General features: G+C 45.4%; 1 protein-coding gene and 2 pseudogenes across 1 annotated transcript; 1 reads left to right on the forward strand and 2 right to left on the reverse strand.

Moving 5' to 3' along the window:
* Nucleotides 1-883: 883 nt before the first annotated feature.
* On the reverse strand, nt 884-1,780 carry LOC117190389 (angiopoietin-related protein 7-like). The gene is made up of 2 exons (XM_033395466.1): nt 1,258-1,780; nt 884-1,149 (listed from the first exon to the last, which is right to left on the reverse strand). The coding sequence occupies exons 1-2, from the start codon at nt 1,646-1,648 to the stop codon at nt 884-886; spliced, it is 657 nt and encodes a 218-aa protein (XP_033251357.1). The 5' UTR covers nt 1,649-1,780.
* Nucleotides 1,781-2,967: 1,187 nt separating this feature from the next.
* On the forward strand, nt 2,968-8,973 carry LOC117190021 (annotated as a pseudogene).
* Nucleotides 8,974-10,080: 1,107 nt separating this feature from the next.
* On the reverse strand, nt 10,081-11,414 carry LOC117190022 (annotated as a pseudogene).
* Nucleotides 11,415-19,283: the final 7,869 nt, after the last annotated feature.

Here is a 19,283-nt window from a genome sequence, read left to right on the forward strand (position 1 = left end):
TATGCCTCGACTTTGGCTAATTTGTCAAGCCTTTATTTACTCCAATTGAGTTTCTCCACTCCCACAGCGGTCCCTCGGCAATAAAAGTGCAAGTGACAAATGGTGGGGGCAGACCAGACCAGGCCCATAGAAGCACTCCAAGACCAGAGTCAGAGCTCAATTAGATTTCATTAAATTGTTGCAACAGCGAACGAAAAGCGAGCACAAATGAAAATGAGAATTAATTGCACTAATCACTTGTGCGCGAATAAACAAATGTCTAGAGCAGCGAACTGCAGTGAACTGTAACGAAGTAATTATTGTACGCGGGAGAGGGCGAAAAGTCGAAAGCTAATCAACTGTCGAATGGTGGCGGGGGGGCGGGCGTCGGAAGAGTAAATAACAAAGACGAATGGGGTTCGGCGTTTGGCGCTCGGCTTCGTATTGAGATTTATCTAGTTTAACAATGCTCTTAAAGCCTCTATAAACAAACATAATACGCGTAAATTATTAAAAATAATGGGCATTCGTGGGTGTTGAGCTGATGGAGGGATTAATTTTAATAAATTTTTAGGGGTACTGTACGCTTGGTCCTCGGTAAATCGTTCAGCTCCATTTGGCTCTTTGGACGGACTAGCATCTGTACGGATCTCAGAGATCTGAAGCTATACCATTGCTCCCAGAAAATGCCCTGGACATTGTCCATCTCGCCCTTGAAGTACTTGCCATTCAAATTGCTATGGGAAGAGGATATTAACTGAATGATTCGTATGTGTTTGTGTGATACTCAGTGGACGGATGAATTACCTTCGCGAACAGAAGTCGTACCACCAGGCTCCGTGGTGATACTCGGCGCAATTCATATGCGTAAATTCACCGTTATCCCTATCGAAGGTTGAGAATTTCATCTTGTCATGGGTGCGTAACGCGTCGCTGGAATTTCCTTGATAATACCCGAGCTTATGTAGAGCTCATGAGGCTGGGAGCTGGTCAGGCGGTGCAGTTTTTTGAGGCCAATAAAGAACTCCCCGTTGAGCTTGCCAAACCCCTTCCTGTACTGATCCCAGTTGCGATAGAAGTTCACAGAGCCATCCAGTCGACGGTGAATAGCCATCCATCCAGGACCGGCGGCCGTGAGACCCTCACAGGACACCAGAAAGGGCAGGAACCCTGGCAAATGGATCAAATGAATCCCAGACGACATGCCGTAGGGCATACAAGAGGTGGTGGCTGCCTCCCAGTCTGCCAACAGGTCGTCCTTCTTCTCCCTGAATTTACCTTCAAAATATACGACTTTGGCTCTCAGATGATCGATCAATGCCGCACTGGAGGTGTTCTGTTTTCTTAAATCACTCAACACGTGCTGTTTCCTCTTCAATCTGGTCTCGTAGACCTTGACCTTCTGCTCGAGTTCCTTGATTTGATCCGCCTTTTCCTTCAGTTTGGCTGTATATTCTGTGAGATTCTCAAATCTCTTCAGTAGATCGTCGTCAGTGTGTTCCTTGGTTTGAAGCTTGTTTATTTCATTTCCTCTGTCTTTGATAGTGGCTGCACTCTCTGCTATTTTACCCATATAAACGTCCAATAGATCATCCAGATCTCCTTTGCTAATGCGAATGGTTTTGTGCTGATCAATGTGGACTTCTGCCAACGTGCACGGCTGTGACATTGGCAGTGGACATGCTACTTGACGGTACTACTTCAGTTTTGTTCTTCAAGTCTATAATGGCAGCCTTGGTTGGCTTAAGCTTGGGGGTGGCCTCAAAGGACCAAGGTACAGCCAAAAGAATCAGCAGTAAAACGAAATAGTTTTCCATTGTGAGGCGTATTCTCCGAACCATGCACATTGCAATCAAAATTAAACTGAGATCGCAAACGAAATGCATTTTGAATAAATTAACTGTTCAAATCCGGAAGCTAATGCAAAGTTGTTTGCTGATAAGAATTACTGCACTTCCAAGCCGCACTTGAACTTGAAAGTGTACTTGTACAGCTGCGTTTGATTCGTTTGTTAACCATAGCTGGGCTTAAATTTAAAGTTTATTTTAAATAAAAATATTTAAATTATTTTAATATATTATTTAAATACATTTTTTTTTTTTAAATTGGTGTTTTTTTCATTTACTTTCATACTTTGCGCTCTACTTAAAGCAGGTTGGCAGTCCAGCAGCATTTCATTCGAGGTGCAGTTTTTCAGCAGTTGGCAGTTTTCCCGTTTATCGATAGCAACAATAAAATACCCTTCTGGAATATTTAAACCTATTTTAACGATTTCTTTCTACAGAGACCAAGAATAATCATGCATGAATATGTCTAACACATATCAATTTGAGAAAATTTCTTCATCAATTACGTTTTAAAAACATTTTGGAAAACAGGGTACACAAAGGGCTATACACGCATCATGTCTTTAAATACCAGCAACACTGCGACTGTTTTTTTGTTAAACTATTTTGTTTAAACCTTGTTTAAGTCAAAAAACAACAAAAGCAAGGACTAAAAACTAACCAATTTTGTAGAAAATGTATTTATCAACGGCCTAAAATTACGTGAGCTGGACTAAGGGTTTTAGTTAGCCAGAATTATTCAACGGAATCTCTAAATTGAGCAATATGAACGACTAGCCTCGTTTTTTTGTTTTAACTTATTTCGCTAAAACCGTTTTTTGGTTGACCTATTTCACTAATACCTTCTTTTAGACTAGATCCAATAAAAGCAAGTGTTTAAAATAAACTAGTCAATTCGCAAATATATTCACTAATCGGATAAAACTATGTGGGCATGGCTTAATGTTCTATATAGCTAGTAATATTCCACGGAATATCATAAATGATGAATATGTAAAATAGAACTTGAATTCGTCAGTATATTTACGGTATATTTTTTAAATGAGACGGTACATTTCGGTATATTTCTGAAGGTCGGACGGTATATTTAGCGATAAACCCGCGGATAATACTGAGGGACAGGACTTCATTTTCTTTTTTTTCTTTTTTTGGCAATTTATTTATTCAGCTCTTGGAATTTATTATCTTATCTGATCAAATACTTGTTCAATACAATATATCGGTGGAACAAAGTTCAATTAAAACAAAGGTGAGGCGAGACATTTTCCGGTCAACCTGCGCGTCCATCGCGGTGTTTTCCGCACACAGAGAACGGTGACTGGAAAAAAATGTAAGTCCCCGTACTTCCAGCTAGTAGCTGGCCACATCCAGAAAAACCTGCTGTGTCATTATAGCCACGTCAGCAATCATCTTAGTTGGCGAGCTTGTGCCTGCAGTCACTGAATTTTATTTTATTTCACCACTTTCAGCTGGCACCCGGAGCAAATAGGATCATCATGGCAGACAACGTGCATAGTGGGGAATCCGAAATAAAGGTATAAATAATATAAATTCCAGTGCATATACATAAGTTTATACTTTTTGCTGAATTGTAAAAATGCATTCGCATTTGTTGCAGCCTCGCAGCTATCAGCTGCGTCTCGTGGATCATATTATGAAGAACAATGGGATAATCTACTTGCCGACCGGATCTGGCAAGACATACATACGTGGCCATCCTGGCCCTGAAGCGATTCTCCAAAGACATGGACAAGTAAGTCGCTTGCATTTTTTTTCATACTGGAATTTTGCAAACACACTCATACATAAGCAAATACATATGTAGCTGTTGAACTGAATTCTCGGATTTGTTTACACTCCTACAGATCAATAGAGGAGGGCGGAAAACGAGCTATATTTATGTGCAATACAGTCGAGCTAGCCCGAAAGCAGGCAATGGCCGTGAGGAAGTTCTCAAATCTCAAAGTGGGGTTCTTTGTGGGGGAGCAGGGCGTCGACGACTGGTCGAAGATAAAATGGAGCCACGAAATAAGCGATAGCCAAGTTAGTGTCGAGCTCATGACGCCTCATCAAACCAATATGCATTTCTGATATTCGTTTATATAGAACGGATGCACTAGTATTTGTGCTTCCAAGTGCTTTACAAATTTGGACCTGGCTTTTTTTTCTAATTGAATTTTCTTATATCTTGCAACGACAATAGGTTCTGGTGGGCACAGCCCAAGTCATGTTGAATATGGTCACCCAGAAGTACTTGGAGCTGAGCTCTGTGAGCATCGTGATTATAGACGAGTGCCACCATGGCACTGGCCACCATCCCTACCATGAGTTCATGCATCTGTTTTTACTCGCTGACCGAAACACGCCACTGCCGCGCGTTTTGGGACTGACGGGTGTACTCATTAAAGGCAACGAATTTAAGCTGGTCGCTCAAAAGCTCAGAGAGCTGGAGACGACCTACAGAAGCAATATCATCACCGTGTCCGACACGGAGGAATTGAAAAACGTGATGCTGTGAGACCTTTTAAGCCCTTTCCATAGAAGAAATCACGCTATAGCAGTTCTGTTTATTTTTTGCAGCTACTCCACCAAACCAAGGGAGTGTTTAGTGACATCCAGACCAAGTGGGGAGCCTTGTGATCGGGCACGCCATACATAGATGCATTGAGCTGTTCTACGTACGCCTAGACGATTTGGAGATTGGCAAACAGCCTACGCGCTATTCCAAGGGACTGTCGACCCCCCGCGATCCGCACAAGAAAGGATATATAAAGACTCTGCTCAACGACTTCCAGTACCAGCTGGAGCACTACGGCGTATATGCGGCAGCCATGGCCATAGTATCGGTGATTCTAGAGTTTGAAATCAAGCTGCATCAGTCGGAAACCCTTGCCCTGACCCACATATATAAGTTGGCCATCTGTCTGTGTAACCGGATCAATCACATGCTAAAGAAAAAGCTTCGCGATTTAGTCGACGATGATACGGAACCCGATGACGCAGTCCACACGGAGGAAACCATCATGAACTTTTCGACTCCCAAGGTGCAGAGATTTTTGCATTACGTGCAGAAAACGTTCTCGGGCAAGGATGTCAAGGATATTTGCTGCTTGGTATTCGTTGAGCGCCGGTATACGAGCAAATGCATATACCAATTGTTGAAGAAGTTCATTGCGGTTATTCCGGCGCTGCGCGATGTTCTCGTGCCGCAGTTTATGGTGGGCCGCAACTCAGTTTCAGCGGATTGTGAGAGCGTCCTGGAGCGCAAGTGGCAAAAGTCGGTACGTTATGCCTCGGGCCTCAGCACAGAACATTATATTAAAAGTATATTATTCTCCCCTGTCGCAATCCCCATCAAAGGCCATTCATCAATTTAGGGATGGCGAAGCCAACCTGATGGTCTGTTCGAGCGATGTACGTGCAGACGAAGGGGCGGGCTCGATCCAAGGAGGCCCAGTTTGTGCTTTTTTCCTCAGAGCTTGACCGCATAAAAACCAACCAACAAATCAATCAATATCGCCAAGCCCATACCGACATCGGAGAGTATTTAAAGGATCGCGTCCTGGATCGGCCCGAACCCCTGATGCAAGAGATAGCCGATCACTTCCACGAATTGATCCCACCATTTATAAACGAAAAAGGTGCCTTGCTGCTGCCTATCAGTGCCCTGATACTGCTCCACCGCTACTGCCAGAGCCTGCCCTCGGATGCATTCGGCTTTGTGGAGCCCTGGATCACACTAATCAGTTGGGACCAGAAGCGGGAACTCTTTGGCAAACAGGCCGCAAGCAAAGAAGTCGTCTCTATCGAACTTCCACTCAGCTCGTCCGTGCGGGATAAAATTTATGTAAGCCCAAAATGAACTAATCATGTTCGAATCATTCCAGAGCGATCCCATGACTTCCGTTAAGGCGGCAAAAATATCGGCAGCCTTTAAGACCTGCATTAAACTGTACCCCACGGGGGAGCTCAACGAGCCTTTCCTACCCGTCACGCTTAAGGACCGGGTGACGGCGATAGCCGACTTTCACTTTGACCACTGGAAGAAATACAGCGACGATGGTGAGTCTTATTCAATCAAATACCCACAAATTCTGTTTAATCATTCTCCTCCTTGGGTGCTTTTAGTTATCGATACGGTAAACAAGCAGAAACTCAAGTCGGAGACACAAACTACCTTCAAGACCTCTTGTCCAACGGAGTTCTACGATTGCCGTCCACGGGTGGGTGAAGTCTGTTATGCCTATGAGATCATTTTGGAGCCGCAGTTCGAGCGCAACGACTACACAGAGCACATCCACGACAACATGCTGTCGGGTAGGAACTTTGCGTTGCTGCTGAGGAAGCAGCTGCCGCCTCTCTCGAAGATGCCGCTGTTCTGCAACCAGGGCAACTGCATCAGTTCCATGGAATGCTGTTCCGCGATCTGTTGAAGATCTGGCGTCCCTGCTTTGTACTGGATCGTCGAGGCAAGGACAACTCCTACCTGATCGTGCCTCTAGCCGTGGGCGCAGAGCACCAGAATGTGGTGGACTGGCCGCTGGTTCGTCAGTTCCAGCGTCTGCCCACCCCGAAGCCTGTCAGTGTGAAGCAGCGCAAGGAACAGCGAGCGCCGCGTCCAGAGGACTATGAGGGGAAAATTGTGACTCAGTGGTATGCCAACTTCGCGAGCAAGCGAATGCTCGTGCACAAGGTGCGCAGAGACCTGACTCCGAGCAGCCTGATGGAAAGCAACCACCAGAACACGAGCTATGGCGAGTTCACCACGTCCAAGTATGGCGATGACATCGAAGGAATTGTTCGCATGGACCAGTTCCTGATCGAGGTGCGCGAGCTTACGGAGCAACTCAACTTCTATGTCCAGCAGCGGGGCAAGACGTCGGCCCAGAGCAAGGCCAGGGTCAAGATCATCCTCATTCCGGAGCTCTGCTTTAATTTCGATTTCCCCGGCGACCTCTGGATAAAAGCAGTGTTTCTACCCAGCATCTTGAACCGGCTCCACTTCATGCTGCATGCTGAGGCATTACGACAACGCTTCAATACCTACCTGGGGCTGCAACATCTGCCTGAAAATGGAGTTGACTATAGGCCAAAGCTCTTGAAGATCGACTGGTCGTTGCGCCGCAATGTGGATTCCCATGGCAATGCCGTTCCCAATGATTATGAAGAAGGGTCACGCTCCATTCTGGAGCCCCTACCCATCAAAGAAGTTGAGATTGGGATGAAGACACTGCAGATACGCTACTTACAACATTCGTGGCAGCAGTACCTGGAACCCGTAGACCTACCCCGGAACATCATGTCCGCCTATACCGTGGAGTTGAACTATTACAACAATTTTATATCCGGCCAAGTGGCGTCTCTCGACAAAATGGAGCAGGACGACAGGGAGTTCTGGCTGGAGACGCAGTTCAAGATGCCTAAAGGGAACATCTATGAGACCAGGAGTCCAGCAATGCCCCCTGCCGCCCGGCCTGCCCTGCTCCCGCCGACCAGCTCAGCTCCCAAACCACAGTCGTTGAATGTGTTGCCGGTTCTGATGAAGAGCGTCTCCGATGATCACATCACTCCGGCCCAACTGGGTGAGTTCCTGGCGGCCATCACCACAGCGGGATCTGCCGATGTTTATGATATGGAGCGAGCGGAGCGGTTGGGTGACTCGTTTCTCAAGATGAGTGCCAGTCTTTGCCTGGCCAGCAGGTATCCCGACTGGAACGAAGGCACGCTCACGCAGGTCAAGTCGAGGCTGGTGTCCAACAAGAACCTGATGTATTGCCTCAGGGAGACGGATATTCCCAGTCGTATTAGCTGCAGTCTGTTCGACCCCAGATTAACGTGGCTTCCGCCCAGCATTAATCTGCCCGAAGATGTCTTGGATGTGTGGACGGAGCAGCCGAGCTTTGCCAAACTGATTGGTCCCCATAATCTCTTCAATCTGGCCCTTAGTGACGAGGAGATTCTGGCAGGTCGTTGCAACGAGGATACCTATCGTCGCTTTGTGCAAGGTTGCAAGAGCAATCAGCAAGGCTATTATGCCGGCCGGGACTTCTCCTCCGGCGTGAACTACTTCTTTGGTGAGGTCGCTGTTCAGAACAAGGTGGTGGCTGACACTCTGGAGGCCCTTCTGGGAGTCGTTGTGAGAAACTATGGATTGCAACATGGCTTCCGCATGCTGGAATACTTCGGCATTTGCAAGCCGGACGTTGATAAGCCCTTGTCGCAGCTGCTCGATCTTCAGTTGAAGAGCACCAAGATGCGAGCCAACGCGAGCCCTGACGATATTGATGGCTTCCTGATCAACCACTCCTATTTAGAGCAGAATCTGGGCTACGAATTCCGGGATCGGGGCTACCTCTTGCAGGCCCTGACGCATCCGTCGTTTCCCACCAATCGCTTGACCGGCTGCTACCAGGAGCTAGAGTTCATTGGCGATGCCATACTCGATTTTCTCATCTCTGCATACATTTTCTTAAACAATACCAAGCTGCGTCCGGGCGAGCTCACGGATCTGCGCTCGGCATTGGTCAATAACACGACACTGGGATGCATCTGCGTGCGCCACAAGCTGCACCTCTTCATTCTGGCAGAAAACGCGTTGCTATCTGAGACCATCAGCAAGCTTGTGAAATTCCAAGAGAGCCAGAGACACAGAGTCACTAATCATGTACGTTTTCTGCTCGAGGAGAGAGATGTGCAGCCCGTTATTCTGGACTTGGACGATGAAGTGGAGATGGCCATGGAAAATGAGTCGGAAGACGGTCCACGCATCGGTGCTTTCAACTTGGCGCAAAACGTAGATGTCCCCAAGGCTTTAGGCGATGTCCTGGATGCCCTTATCGCGGCCGTCTACCTGGATTGCCGGGATCTGCAGACAACCTGGCAGATGATCTACCATTTGTTTGAGCCCGAGCTGAAGGAATTCTCCCAGGATATACCCATCAGCCCGATTCGTCAGCTCCATGAGCAAAAGCTGGCCAATCCCGTCTACGGTCCGCCCCTGGTAGACAAGGACGTTGTGATGATGTACTGCCAGTTCACCTGCATGGAGAAGACCATTCGGGTCACTGGTTTCGGCTCCAACAAGGACCAAGCCAAATTGGCTGCTGTCAAGAACGCTCTTCAGAAATTGGCTTAATGTGATGCATAATATATAGAACTACATACCATTGACCGTGACCCACAAAGTCTAAGCCTGACACCCATTCTGAATATGTACAATTAATTAAATGGGTGTGATGCTTAGACTTTTTTTGGTCACTGTATTATTTGTAAGCTTTTCATGAACAAAAAAGCATTTTTACCAATTTGTTATACCTTTTTAAAAATTATTTTAGTATGTAAAATAAAATCGCTATGTACCGCGTGTGCTCGTTTTAGCTAGATTTACAATGGGCTAGATGGGCGGGCTACATCGTCAACGACGTCAATGCCATTTTTTATATTTACAATAAAGTGCAGAGTGCACTCTACATTCATTTGATCCGAGTGTCCATGCAACAGCGGTGGCTTTTGTTCAGGCCTCTGCAGATACATATATTATGTGCCTTAGAAACTACAAATTAGAGTAAAGTAACATTGGAGGAAACAACAAATGTTTAAATGTTCCAAAGATCTGTAAGATTCTGTATGAAACTGGAATAAACTCAATTTAAATAAAAATTGTTCTTCTCAGACCACAAATCCTCCGTCGCATCGATATTCATTTATATTTTATGCCTCGACTTTGGCTAATTTGTCAAGCCTTTATTTACTCCAATTGAGTTTCTCCACTCCCACAGCGGTCCCTCGGCAATAAAAGTGCAAGTGACAAATGGTGGGGGCAGACCAGACCAGGCCCATAGAAGCACTTCAAGACCAGAGTCAGAGCTCAATTAGATTTCATTAAATTGTTGCAACAGCGAACGAAATGCGAGCACAAATGAAAATGAAAATGAGAATTAATTGCACTAATCACTTGTGCGCGAATAAACAAATGTCTAGAGCAGCGAACTGCAGTGAACTGTAACGAAGTAATTATTGTACCCGGGAGAGGAGAGGGCGAAAAATCGAAAGCTAATCAACTGTCGAATGGTGGCGGGGGGGCGGGCGTCGGAAGAGTAAATAACAAAGACGAATGGGGTTCGGCGTTTGGCGCTCGGCTTCGTATTGAGATTTATCTGGTTTAACAATGCTCTTATTAAAAATAATGGGCATTCGTGTGTGTTGAGCTGATGGAGGGATTCATTTTAATGAATTTTTAGGGGTACTGTACGCTTTGTCCTCGGTAAATCGTTCAGCTCCATTTGGCTCTTTGGACGGACTAGCATCTGTACGGATCTCAGAGATCTGAAGCTATACCATTGCTCCCAGAAAATGCCCTGGACATTGTCCACCTCGGCCTTGAAGTACTTGCCATTTAAATTGCTATGGGAAGAGGATATTAACTGAATAATTCGTGTGTTTGTGTGATACTCAGTGGACGGATGAATTACCTTCGCGAACAGAAGTCGTACCACCAGGCTCCGTGGTGATACTCGGCGCAATTCATATGCGTAAATTCATCGTTATCCCTATCGAAGGTTGAGAATTTCATCTTTTCATGGGTGCGTAACGCGTCGCTGGAATTTCCTTGATAATGGCCGAGCAATTTCAATTCGTAGCCTTCCTCCTCGCTGCCAATAACAAAGTCATCGTAGTGAGCATAGCTTGACTCTCCATTGAATCTCCTGAAGCTTATGTAGAGCTCATGAGGCTGGGAGCTGGTCAGGCGGTGCAGTTTTTCGAGGCCAATAAAGAACTCCCCGTTGAGCTTGCCAAACCCTTTCCTGTACTGATCCCAGTTGCGATAGAAGTTCACAGAGCCATCCAGTCGACGCTGAATAGCCATCCATCCAGGACCAGCGGCCGTGAGACCCTCACAGGACACCAGATCAAATGAACCCCAGATGACATGCCGTAGGGCATACAAGAGGTGGTGGCTGCCTCCCAGTCTGCCAACAGGTCGTCCTTCTTCTCCCTGAATTTACCTTCAAAATATACAACTTTGGCTCTCAGATGATCGATCAATGCCGCACTGGAGGTGTTCTGTTTGCTTAAATCAGTCAACACGTGCTGTTTCCTCTTCAATCTGGTCTCGTAGACCTTGACCTTCTGCTCGAGTTCCTTGATTTGATCCGCCTTTTCCTTCAGTTTGGCTGTATATTCTGTGAGATTCTCAAATCTCTTCAGTAGATCGTCGTCAGTGTGTTCCTTGGTTTGAAACTTGTTTATTTCATTTTCTCTGTCCTTGATGGTGGCTGCACTCTCTGCTATTTTACCCATATAAACGTCCAATAGATCATCCAGATCTCCTTTGCTAATGCGAATGGTTTTGTGCTGATCAATGTGGACTTCTGCCAACTTCTCGTGCACGGCTGTGACATTGGCAATGGGCATGCTACTTGACGGTACTACTTCAGTTTTGTTCTTCAAGTCTATAATGGCAGCCTTGGTTGGCTTAAGCTTGGGGGTGGCCCCAAAGGACCAAGGTACAGCCAAAAGAATCAGCAGTAAAACGAAATAGTTTTCCATTGTGAGTCGTATTCTCCGAACCATGCACATTGCAATCAAAATTAAACTGAGATCGCAAACGAAATGCATTTTGAATGAATTAACTGTTCAAATCCGGAAGCTAATGCAAAGCTGTTTGCTGATAACAATTACTGCACTTCCAAGCCGCACTTGAACTTGAAAGTGTACTTGTACAGCTGCGTTTGATTCGTTTGTTAACCATAGCTGGGCTTAAATTTAAAGTTTATTTTAAATAAAAATATTTAAATTATTTTAATACATTTTTTTTTTTTTTTTTTTTTTTTTTAAGGATTTAAGTTACCAAGCTACCCGTGAGTAGCGTGGGATTATTTGGCCGCCCGCCTTTTGAAGGTGGAAATTGCCAAGTCAAAGAATAGAAGATGTTGGAGTACTATTTATAGCTTTAAATCAATTTCGTCGATGAAGTCAATTAGTGTTTGGTACGCGCTGATGTTTTCTTTTTCAAAGAATTTGTAAATATCATTATATTTTCTTAGAGATGGGAAGTTTTGCCTTGTTGTGTTGTACTTTGTACAATTGAAAATTAAATGCGAGGCGTTATCGATACTATCGCATGTATCACATATGTTACTAGGAACTACATGCATTTTGGCGAGAGTGTGCCTATCGAGTGCGTTACCACTAAGCAGTCTGTTGATTCTTTTAGCGTCAATGGCTTTAAGCTTAGTTTTATTTAGGAACCACGGTTTGGATGATGTTGAGGGGAAAAGCGAGCAGTAACCTCGGTGCTTGATACTAGCAAACTCGGCGTATTCTCTCTCCCATTCTGCTTTTAAGATTCTGTGTATTTCGCACATAGCGTCTTTAAGGTTCCATTTAACCACTGTGTATTTTCCTCGTCTGTGGGCTTCTTTGGCTGCTGCGTCAACTGAAGTGTTCTGAGGGATGTTAGCGTGTCCGGGAATGTAGTGAACCTCTACAGTTCTTAGATGTGGATTTTGTTGGATCTTTTCTCTGATTTTGTAGGCGATAGAGTTATCCTGAATGTTCTTCGCCAGAATGAGGGCCCCGTTTCTGCTGTCTGTCAGGAGCGCGACACGAGGAAAATTGTACAAAATAACATGGTCTAATGCCTTCTCGATAGCAAGGAGCTCGGCGGACAACGAGGAAAGGGTTTTGTGCGTGTAATAGCTATCTAAAAAACCTGTCCTATCGTGCAGGAAAGCGGCGCTGGAATGCCCATCTGCGACTGACCCATCCGTGTAATAGATTTCAAAACCACCCTTTGTCAGCTGATCCTTCTTTTCCCCGTGGAGCAGCATGATACCTGCCTGGTCTATAGCGTGCTTGTTGGGTGCAGAACCCTTGAAAAATTCTAAGTCGGAGCTAATTTTAGTGCAAAACGAAGCTGTGTTCTCGAAAACCTCAACTCTATCTATTATGCTGCCAAACTCCCGATATGCCTTAGCGTAGCCCGTGTTTAAATCCCTATTTGCTGACACTGTTTCACTTGCTGGGAGATTAAATGCAAACACCTTAACCAACTCTTTCGCCGCCAGGAATCTCATCCTGTAGTTCGGGGGAAGTTCTCCTGCCATGTGATATATGATAGGAACGAGAGTGCAGATTATCAGACCCAGCGACTTTCTGAGGTGATGGTTGCAGTGGGATTTGATTTTGGCCAAGGCAGATTTGGACAGGTTGCAGAATGATGAGCACGCGTACTCTAGCCTACTTCTGACAAATGCCTTGTAAAATATAAGCCCTCTTTTGGGGCTGATACCATAGTGACACCCACTGAGTAATCTGAGAAACGCACAGTTTCTGTTCGATTCCGAGATGGCCAGATCAATGTGACCAGAGGCTGAGTTGTTTGCTGAGTTAGTCCTGCCTAGGTATTTGATATGCTCTACTTGTCTGATCTCAACTCCTTGATGCGAGATATTTATCTATTATTTATCTATACTGTCTTCCAGCACCCGTTTCGCAATGGATACGTCTTTATGAAAACAAACTATGAAAAAGTCATCAGCATACTGAAACAGTAAGCAGTTATGACTGTTAATATCATGTAGTTCGGCTGTGTAAAGGCTAAAAAGGGTTGGGCTGAGACAGCTACCCTGGCTAACACCTCTGTTCACCTCTACCTCGCTTTTGCCCTTTATGAGAATTCGTCTGTTAAGGAAGCTGGAGATCCAAGCCGTGAGGCTTGTATTGAACCGCATATCCCTCATCCTGTGCTCGAGTGTGTCTACTCTTACGCAGTCGAACGCTCTTTGTAAATCTAGGCAAGCTGCGACAACCTGACAACCCCTCGCCTTCAGCGCCAGAACTTTGCTGATAAGGTCGTTGATGCAAAGAGCCGTGGACCTGTTTCTCCTGAAGGCATAGGACCTGACCGGCAGCAGGTCACAGTTTGCTATGTGCTCGTCCAACTTCAACTTTATCAACCCCTCTATGGATTTAAACAGCGTGTTAATCAAACAAATCGGCCTATGGTTTTGGAAGGAAGTAGGGTCTGCATTCTTCTTGGGGATGGGTACCACTTTTATCCTGCGCCAGACTTCAGGGATGACGCCACTCAGCCATACTTTATTTATAATTTCAAAAATGTCTTGTTTTTTCCCCACTTGGTAGCTTTTGAAGCATCCTGAACGAGATGCCATCAGGGCCTCTAGCCGAATTGGGGTTCCTGGTTTTTAGGAAGGCCAGGAATTCTTCCAGTTCCAGGGGTTCCGGGTCGTCTGGTCCTAACAAAGGGGCAGGAATTTTCTTAGGGGGCCTACTGTTTGACGTGGATGGGGTTACTTTAACCATATTGAGAAAGTTTTTGTCATCTTCGTTCGTCCATTTGTTCCCTACATTTTTGATTTGACCGTATTTTTTGATGCTCTTCACCCTGCTCCACATAGAGGGCGATGAGGAGACCTCTTCTATAAACTTGGAAAAGTTGCGCTTTCTAAGATTTTTTACGTGATTTTGTAGATTTTTGTCAGCTTCTAAGGTTGCTCTGGTATCAGCCAATTTTTTGGTGAGGTAGAATTTTTGCCTGCAAGCGTTTCTCACGCGAAGAAGTTTTTCCGTTTCCTCGTTCCACCATTTCTTAGCAACGGACTTGTTCTTGCTTGGGAATGTGACCGTGTTTTTTAAGGTCAGGGATTTCACTTTTTCATTGAGCTCCTCCAGATTTGAGAAATCACTTGCACCCAGAATCCGGGCTATTCTGTTGTGAAGGATCTTCTTGCCTTGGAGGGGGGCATTTAGGCCTTGCACTGATAATACAATTGGGAAGTGGTTGCTGTTCGTAATTTTTGTTTTGAGGACTTGCCAGTTAATAGTTCCATTTCTGTAGTTCGAAAAAGAAAGGTCAAGAATGGAGAATTGAAATGGGCTCCTGGAGAAGGTTGGCGAACCGTCGTTTAGGCAGATAAATCCGGCCTCCCGGGTGGAATTCTCAATGCTGCGACCCTTGCGATCACAGATCGGACTTCCCCAGATAGAAGACCTAGCGTTGAAGTCCCCGCCCACTATTGAGGGTATGTCAAGCGAAGCCGCGAATTCGAAAAACTTTTTTGTGCCCGATTTAAACTGTAAAACTGTTGTTGATGGCGCTGCATATATGCTAAAAATATTGAAATTGCTCTTGAGGTTTAATGTTTTTATTCCTAAAATTTCCAAGTCGTTCTCTATTTTTAAAATGCTGAATTGAATGTTTTTACTGACGTAGATGCCAACCCCGCCGTAGCCGTCCTCTCTGGGCCTGCAGAAAAAGTTATAGTCTAAAATGCTGCAGTCCGCGTTGTTCAGCACCCAAATCTCTGAGAGGATGGCAATATCTATTGCGTTCTTGTCTAGGAACATTGAGAGGAGCTGTTTGTTGTTGTTGTGTGTCAGACTTTGAATATTTAGCTGAAGAATCTTCATTGTTGGATGTTTTGAGAACCAACTGCCATCCCTTGGGCAATCTGAGGCCTATCTAGTTCTGCGTTGGAAGCATTGACAAATTCTCTAATTTCCTTAATAAATTTATTCGCTAAAGAATCGCCTTTAATGATGTTGTTTGGATCAATCAGGAACGCTGTGAGTTTGCCTCCTAGTGCGTTTAGCTTATCCTGGGCCAGAGAAGATGCCTCGGATGAAGATCTAACAAATTTCTCGCTCATTTGGACGCAGTCTGAGTTTATTGAGTTCTTCCACTCTGCCATGTTGGCTGCTGCCTTGGCCGCCTCTGCGTTCCGGGCGGCAACCCTATTGGATTTGGTCACTTCCGCGAAAGAGGTGACAGAATGAATTTCCCTGGCGGACTCTAAGCTGTTATTTAAGAATTCAGGGGAGCGGTTAGATTGCCAACTGGGTCTAGGAAATTCCCCTTGATCCCTTAGGTTGGGGGAAGTTCTATCAAAAAGGAACGGATATCTAGCCTTGACCTCAGCTCTAGTTAGGTTTTCCAGTGTCATACACTTTTGAATGGCGTACGCTTTTTTTGGGTGGCAGCATGTTCCCCCTTGCAGTTAGCACAGACCAGCCCTGAGCAGATAATATCTTTGCTGTGATCTTGTCCGCATTTGAAACATTTTGCTCCACTCTTGCAATGTTGCGCCAGATGGCCAAACCTAAGACACCTGAAACATTGAATAAGCTGAACAAAAGGTTTCACTTCTACTTTAGAATATAGAAAATTGATTTTGGTTGGTAACTGCTCTCCTCTGAACCAGAGTTTCACCCTGCCAGTAGGTACACGTTCCCCCGATGCTCTATCACATCGCGTAATCCGAACTATCTCCTCAATTGGGATATCCGAGGTTACAAGCTCCGCTAGCTGTTCCTCCGAGTAGTGCCCGGGGATCCCAAAAAATTAACCCTGCTTTTTGGACGAAGTGCCTAAAGATTCGGGTTGAGTACCCTTGAGCAGCGAAAACACTGTTTTCCACTAGCCCGTTTGCACACTCCGCCGACCCGCACACAATCTTGCACCTGCCATAGCCCATTCTAGCAACCTCCTCGATATCGCTAATGCCCTGTTTCAGCAGCAGATCGGATAGATCAAACTTGTTTATAGCAATTCTGGCATTATTCGCACTCATTTTGTCGATACAAACAATGTATGGGCCTTTATGCCCCTCATAATACTTGTTAACGATGATTTTGCGGTTATTTCCGTTTTTCGTACTCACGGAAGCCACACAAACCGCGTCACTCTTCTCTCTCTCTTTCGTCGTAGAAATGTTTGATGTCATGCTTGTTGTCGTGTTCGTGGACATGTTTGTCGACACGTTCGTCGACAAGTTTGGTTTCTTGCACAGCAGTTTAGAAGCCAAAAGCTGCGGAGCCGTTTTTGCCGCCATCTTTACTCCTACCCGCATGGCGGATTTAGCTTCTCCTTCCCTTTTTTTCAGCGTTTCCATGCGAATTTTAACTCCCGTCGCCTTCTCCGTGGCCATCCTTGTCTTTCCTATGCTTGCCATGCTTCTCAGGGTCCAGACGGAGTTCCAAGAGCCGTTTTAAGAGTTATTCCGGAACGCCATGCAGTAAATTCCAGGTTTTTCGACTTAATTGATGAAGCTTTGGGAATTTCTTCGCGCCGTCTTCGTAGGCGTGTGAGGCGCCCCCAGAAGCTTCGGAAAATGTCTTTTTGATTAAAACTATCAGCGAACGTCTTGAAATATGTTAATTTTTTCCTTCCGCAAACAATTTTAGGTACGCGCCATCACATAGGTTAGGTTAGGTTAAAGCGGTAGCCGGGAGGGGGGGGATAAGAGCCTCCCGCCCCCAAGCTCACTTGGACCTATAAAAGGTCCGTTGTGTTGCCGCATGGGCATGTGCCCCTTCGCGTTGCCCGAACCGTGAGAGCATACTACTGCAGGTTAAGGGCAGTCCCATCCGGTGGCTTGGATGTATTTGGACAATGTCACTGGTTTTATTTCGGACAGGTCCGAAATGTCCGTGAGGAAAGCGGCCCCGAGAATACGAAGACGGCGATTTCCAAGGGCTGGGCAGTGGCAGAAGAAGTGGGGGACCGATTCCTCCTCATCCTCGTCGCGACAACTCCTGCAGAAGTCGTTATGAGGGATTGACAGTCTAGAGGCATGAGTGCCGATCTGCCAGTGTCCCGTAATGGCTCTAGTAACTGCAGAGCACTGTGCTCTGCTGAGTTTATACAGCTCTGCTGAGCGCTTCTTCGATCGATGTGGCCATATCAATCTTGAGACTTTACAGCAAACGGTTTGCTGCCATCTCCTATTGGCATTTTGCTTTCGTGCGTTAGAAGCCTGCACGTAGCCAAGGGCATCGCTACTTGCTCCCTCTACGATAGGAGAGGAATCGTAGTACCCTGCCTGGCAGCTCGTCGGCGGCATCGTTCCCCTCGATGTCCCTGTGGCCGGGGACCCATATAAGGAAGAGATCTAACTGCTCTGCGATCTCGTGCAGAGACCTGCGGCAGTCATTTACAGTCGCTGAGTTCGACGATATTGAGCCTAGAGCTTTGATAGCTGCTTGAGTGTCCGAGAAGACGCACACTAAGTGCGTATCTAGAAGTAGTTTGGAGACGATCGAAATGGCCTCCTTGATGGCTTCAAGGCTTCCGCTTGGAACACACTACAGTGATCCGGGAGCCTGAAGCAATGACTGATGTTCAGCTCGCTCCAGTAGACTCCGCCTCCCACGCGGCCGTCTAGCTTTGAGCCATCAGTGTAGAAGTGGACCGCAGGTCCTGGTTCGCCCATCTCCCAGTCCTCCCTAGGTGGGATTGATACCTGTAAGGGCGTCGAGAGGTGATCACTAGGAATACAGTAATCTGTCCTCTCTGGTAATTGCGGGAGTCTCATCAGGATTCCCGAGTGCCCAACCGCAGACGCTTTCCACAGTCTGGCTTCTCTCATTCTGAGGGCGGAAAGTGTTGCCACCTTCTTTCCCATGAGATCCACAGGGAGGAGGTCCAGCACAGTATCCAGGGCTTTTCCTGGAGTAGTGCGTAGCCCGCCAGTTATGCATAGCTCTGCCATGCGTTGAACTCTGCTGAGTTTATTGAGGCGCCCTCACATAAAACGTAATACATAAATTAAATTTTAAACATTGGTGTTTTATTCATTCACTTTCATACTTCGCGCTCTACTTAAAGCAGGTTGGCAGTCCAGCAGCATTTCATTCGAGGTGCAGTTTTTCAGCAGTTGGCAGTTTTCCCGTTTATCGATAGCAACAATGAAATACCCTTCTGGAATATTTAAACCTATTTCAACGATTTCTTTCTACAGAGACCAAGAATAATCATGCATGAATATGTCTAACACATATCAATTTGAGAAAATTTCTTCATCAATTACGTTTTAAAAACATTTTGGAAAACAGGGTATACAAAGGGCTATACACGCAAGATGTCTTTAAATACCAGCAACATTGCGACTGTTTTTTTGTTGAACTATTTTGTTTAAACCTTGTTTAAGTCATAAAACAACAAAAGCAAGGACTTAAAACTAACCAATTTTGTAGAAAATGTATTTATCAACGGACTAAAATTATGTGAGCCGAACTAAGGGTTTTAGTTAGCCAGAATTATTCAACGGAATCTCTAAATTGAGCAATATGAACGACTAGCCTCGTTTTTTTTTTTTGACTTATTTCGCTAAAACCGTTTTTTGGTTGACCTATTTCACTAATACCTTCTTTTAGACAAGATCCAATAAAAGCAAGTGTTTAAAATAAACTAGTCAATTCGCAAATAGATTCACTAATCGGATAAAATTATGTGGGCATGGCTTAATGTTCTATATAGCTAGTAATACTCCACGGAATATCATAAACGAGGAATATGTAAAATAGAACTTGAAATCGTCAGTATATTTACGGTATATTTTTTAAATGAGACGGTACATTTCGGTATATTTCTGAGGGTCGGACGGTATATTTTAGCGATAAACCCGCGGATAATACTGAGGGACAGGACTTCAT

This window comes from Drosophila miranda, assembly GCF_003369915.1.
Source record: "Drosophila miranda strain MSH22 chromosome Y unlocalized genomic scaffold, D.miranda_PacBio2.1 Contig_Y1_pilon, whole genome shotgun sequence".
NCBI classification, from domain to species: Eukaryota; Metazoa; Arthropoda; class Insecta; order Diptera; family Drosophilidae; genus Drosophila; species Drosophila miranda.

Bases quoted from the DNA above. Each gene is read 5' to 3' on its own strand.
- LOC117190389 (XM_033395466.1), bottom strand. From the start codon at position 1,648: ATGTCACAGCCGTGCACGTTGGCAGAAGTCCACATTGATCAGCACAAA. The intron at 1,150-1,257 runs GTAAATTCAGGG...TCCATTTGCCAG, and splicing joins CAAAGTCGTATATTTTGAAG to GGTTCCTGCCCTTTCTGGTG.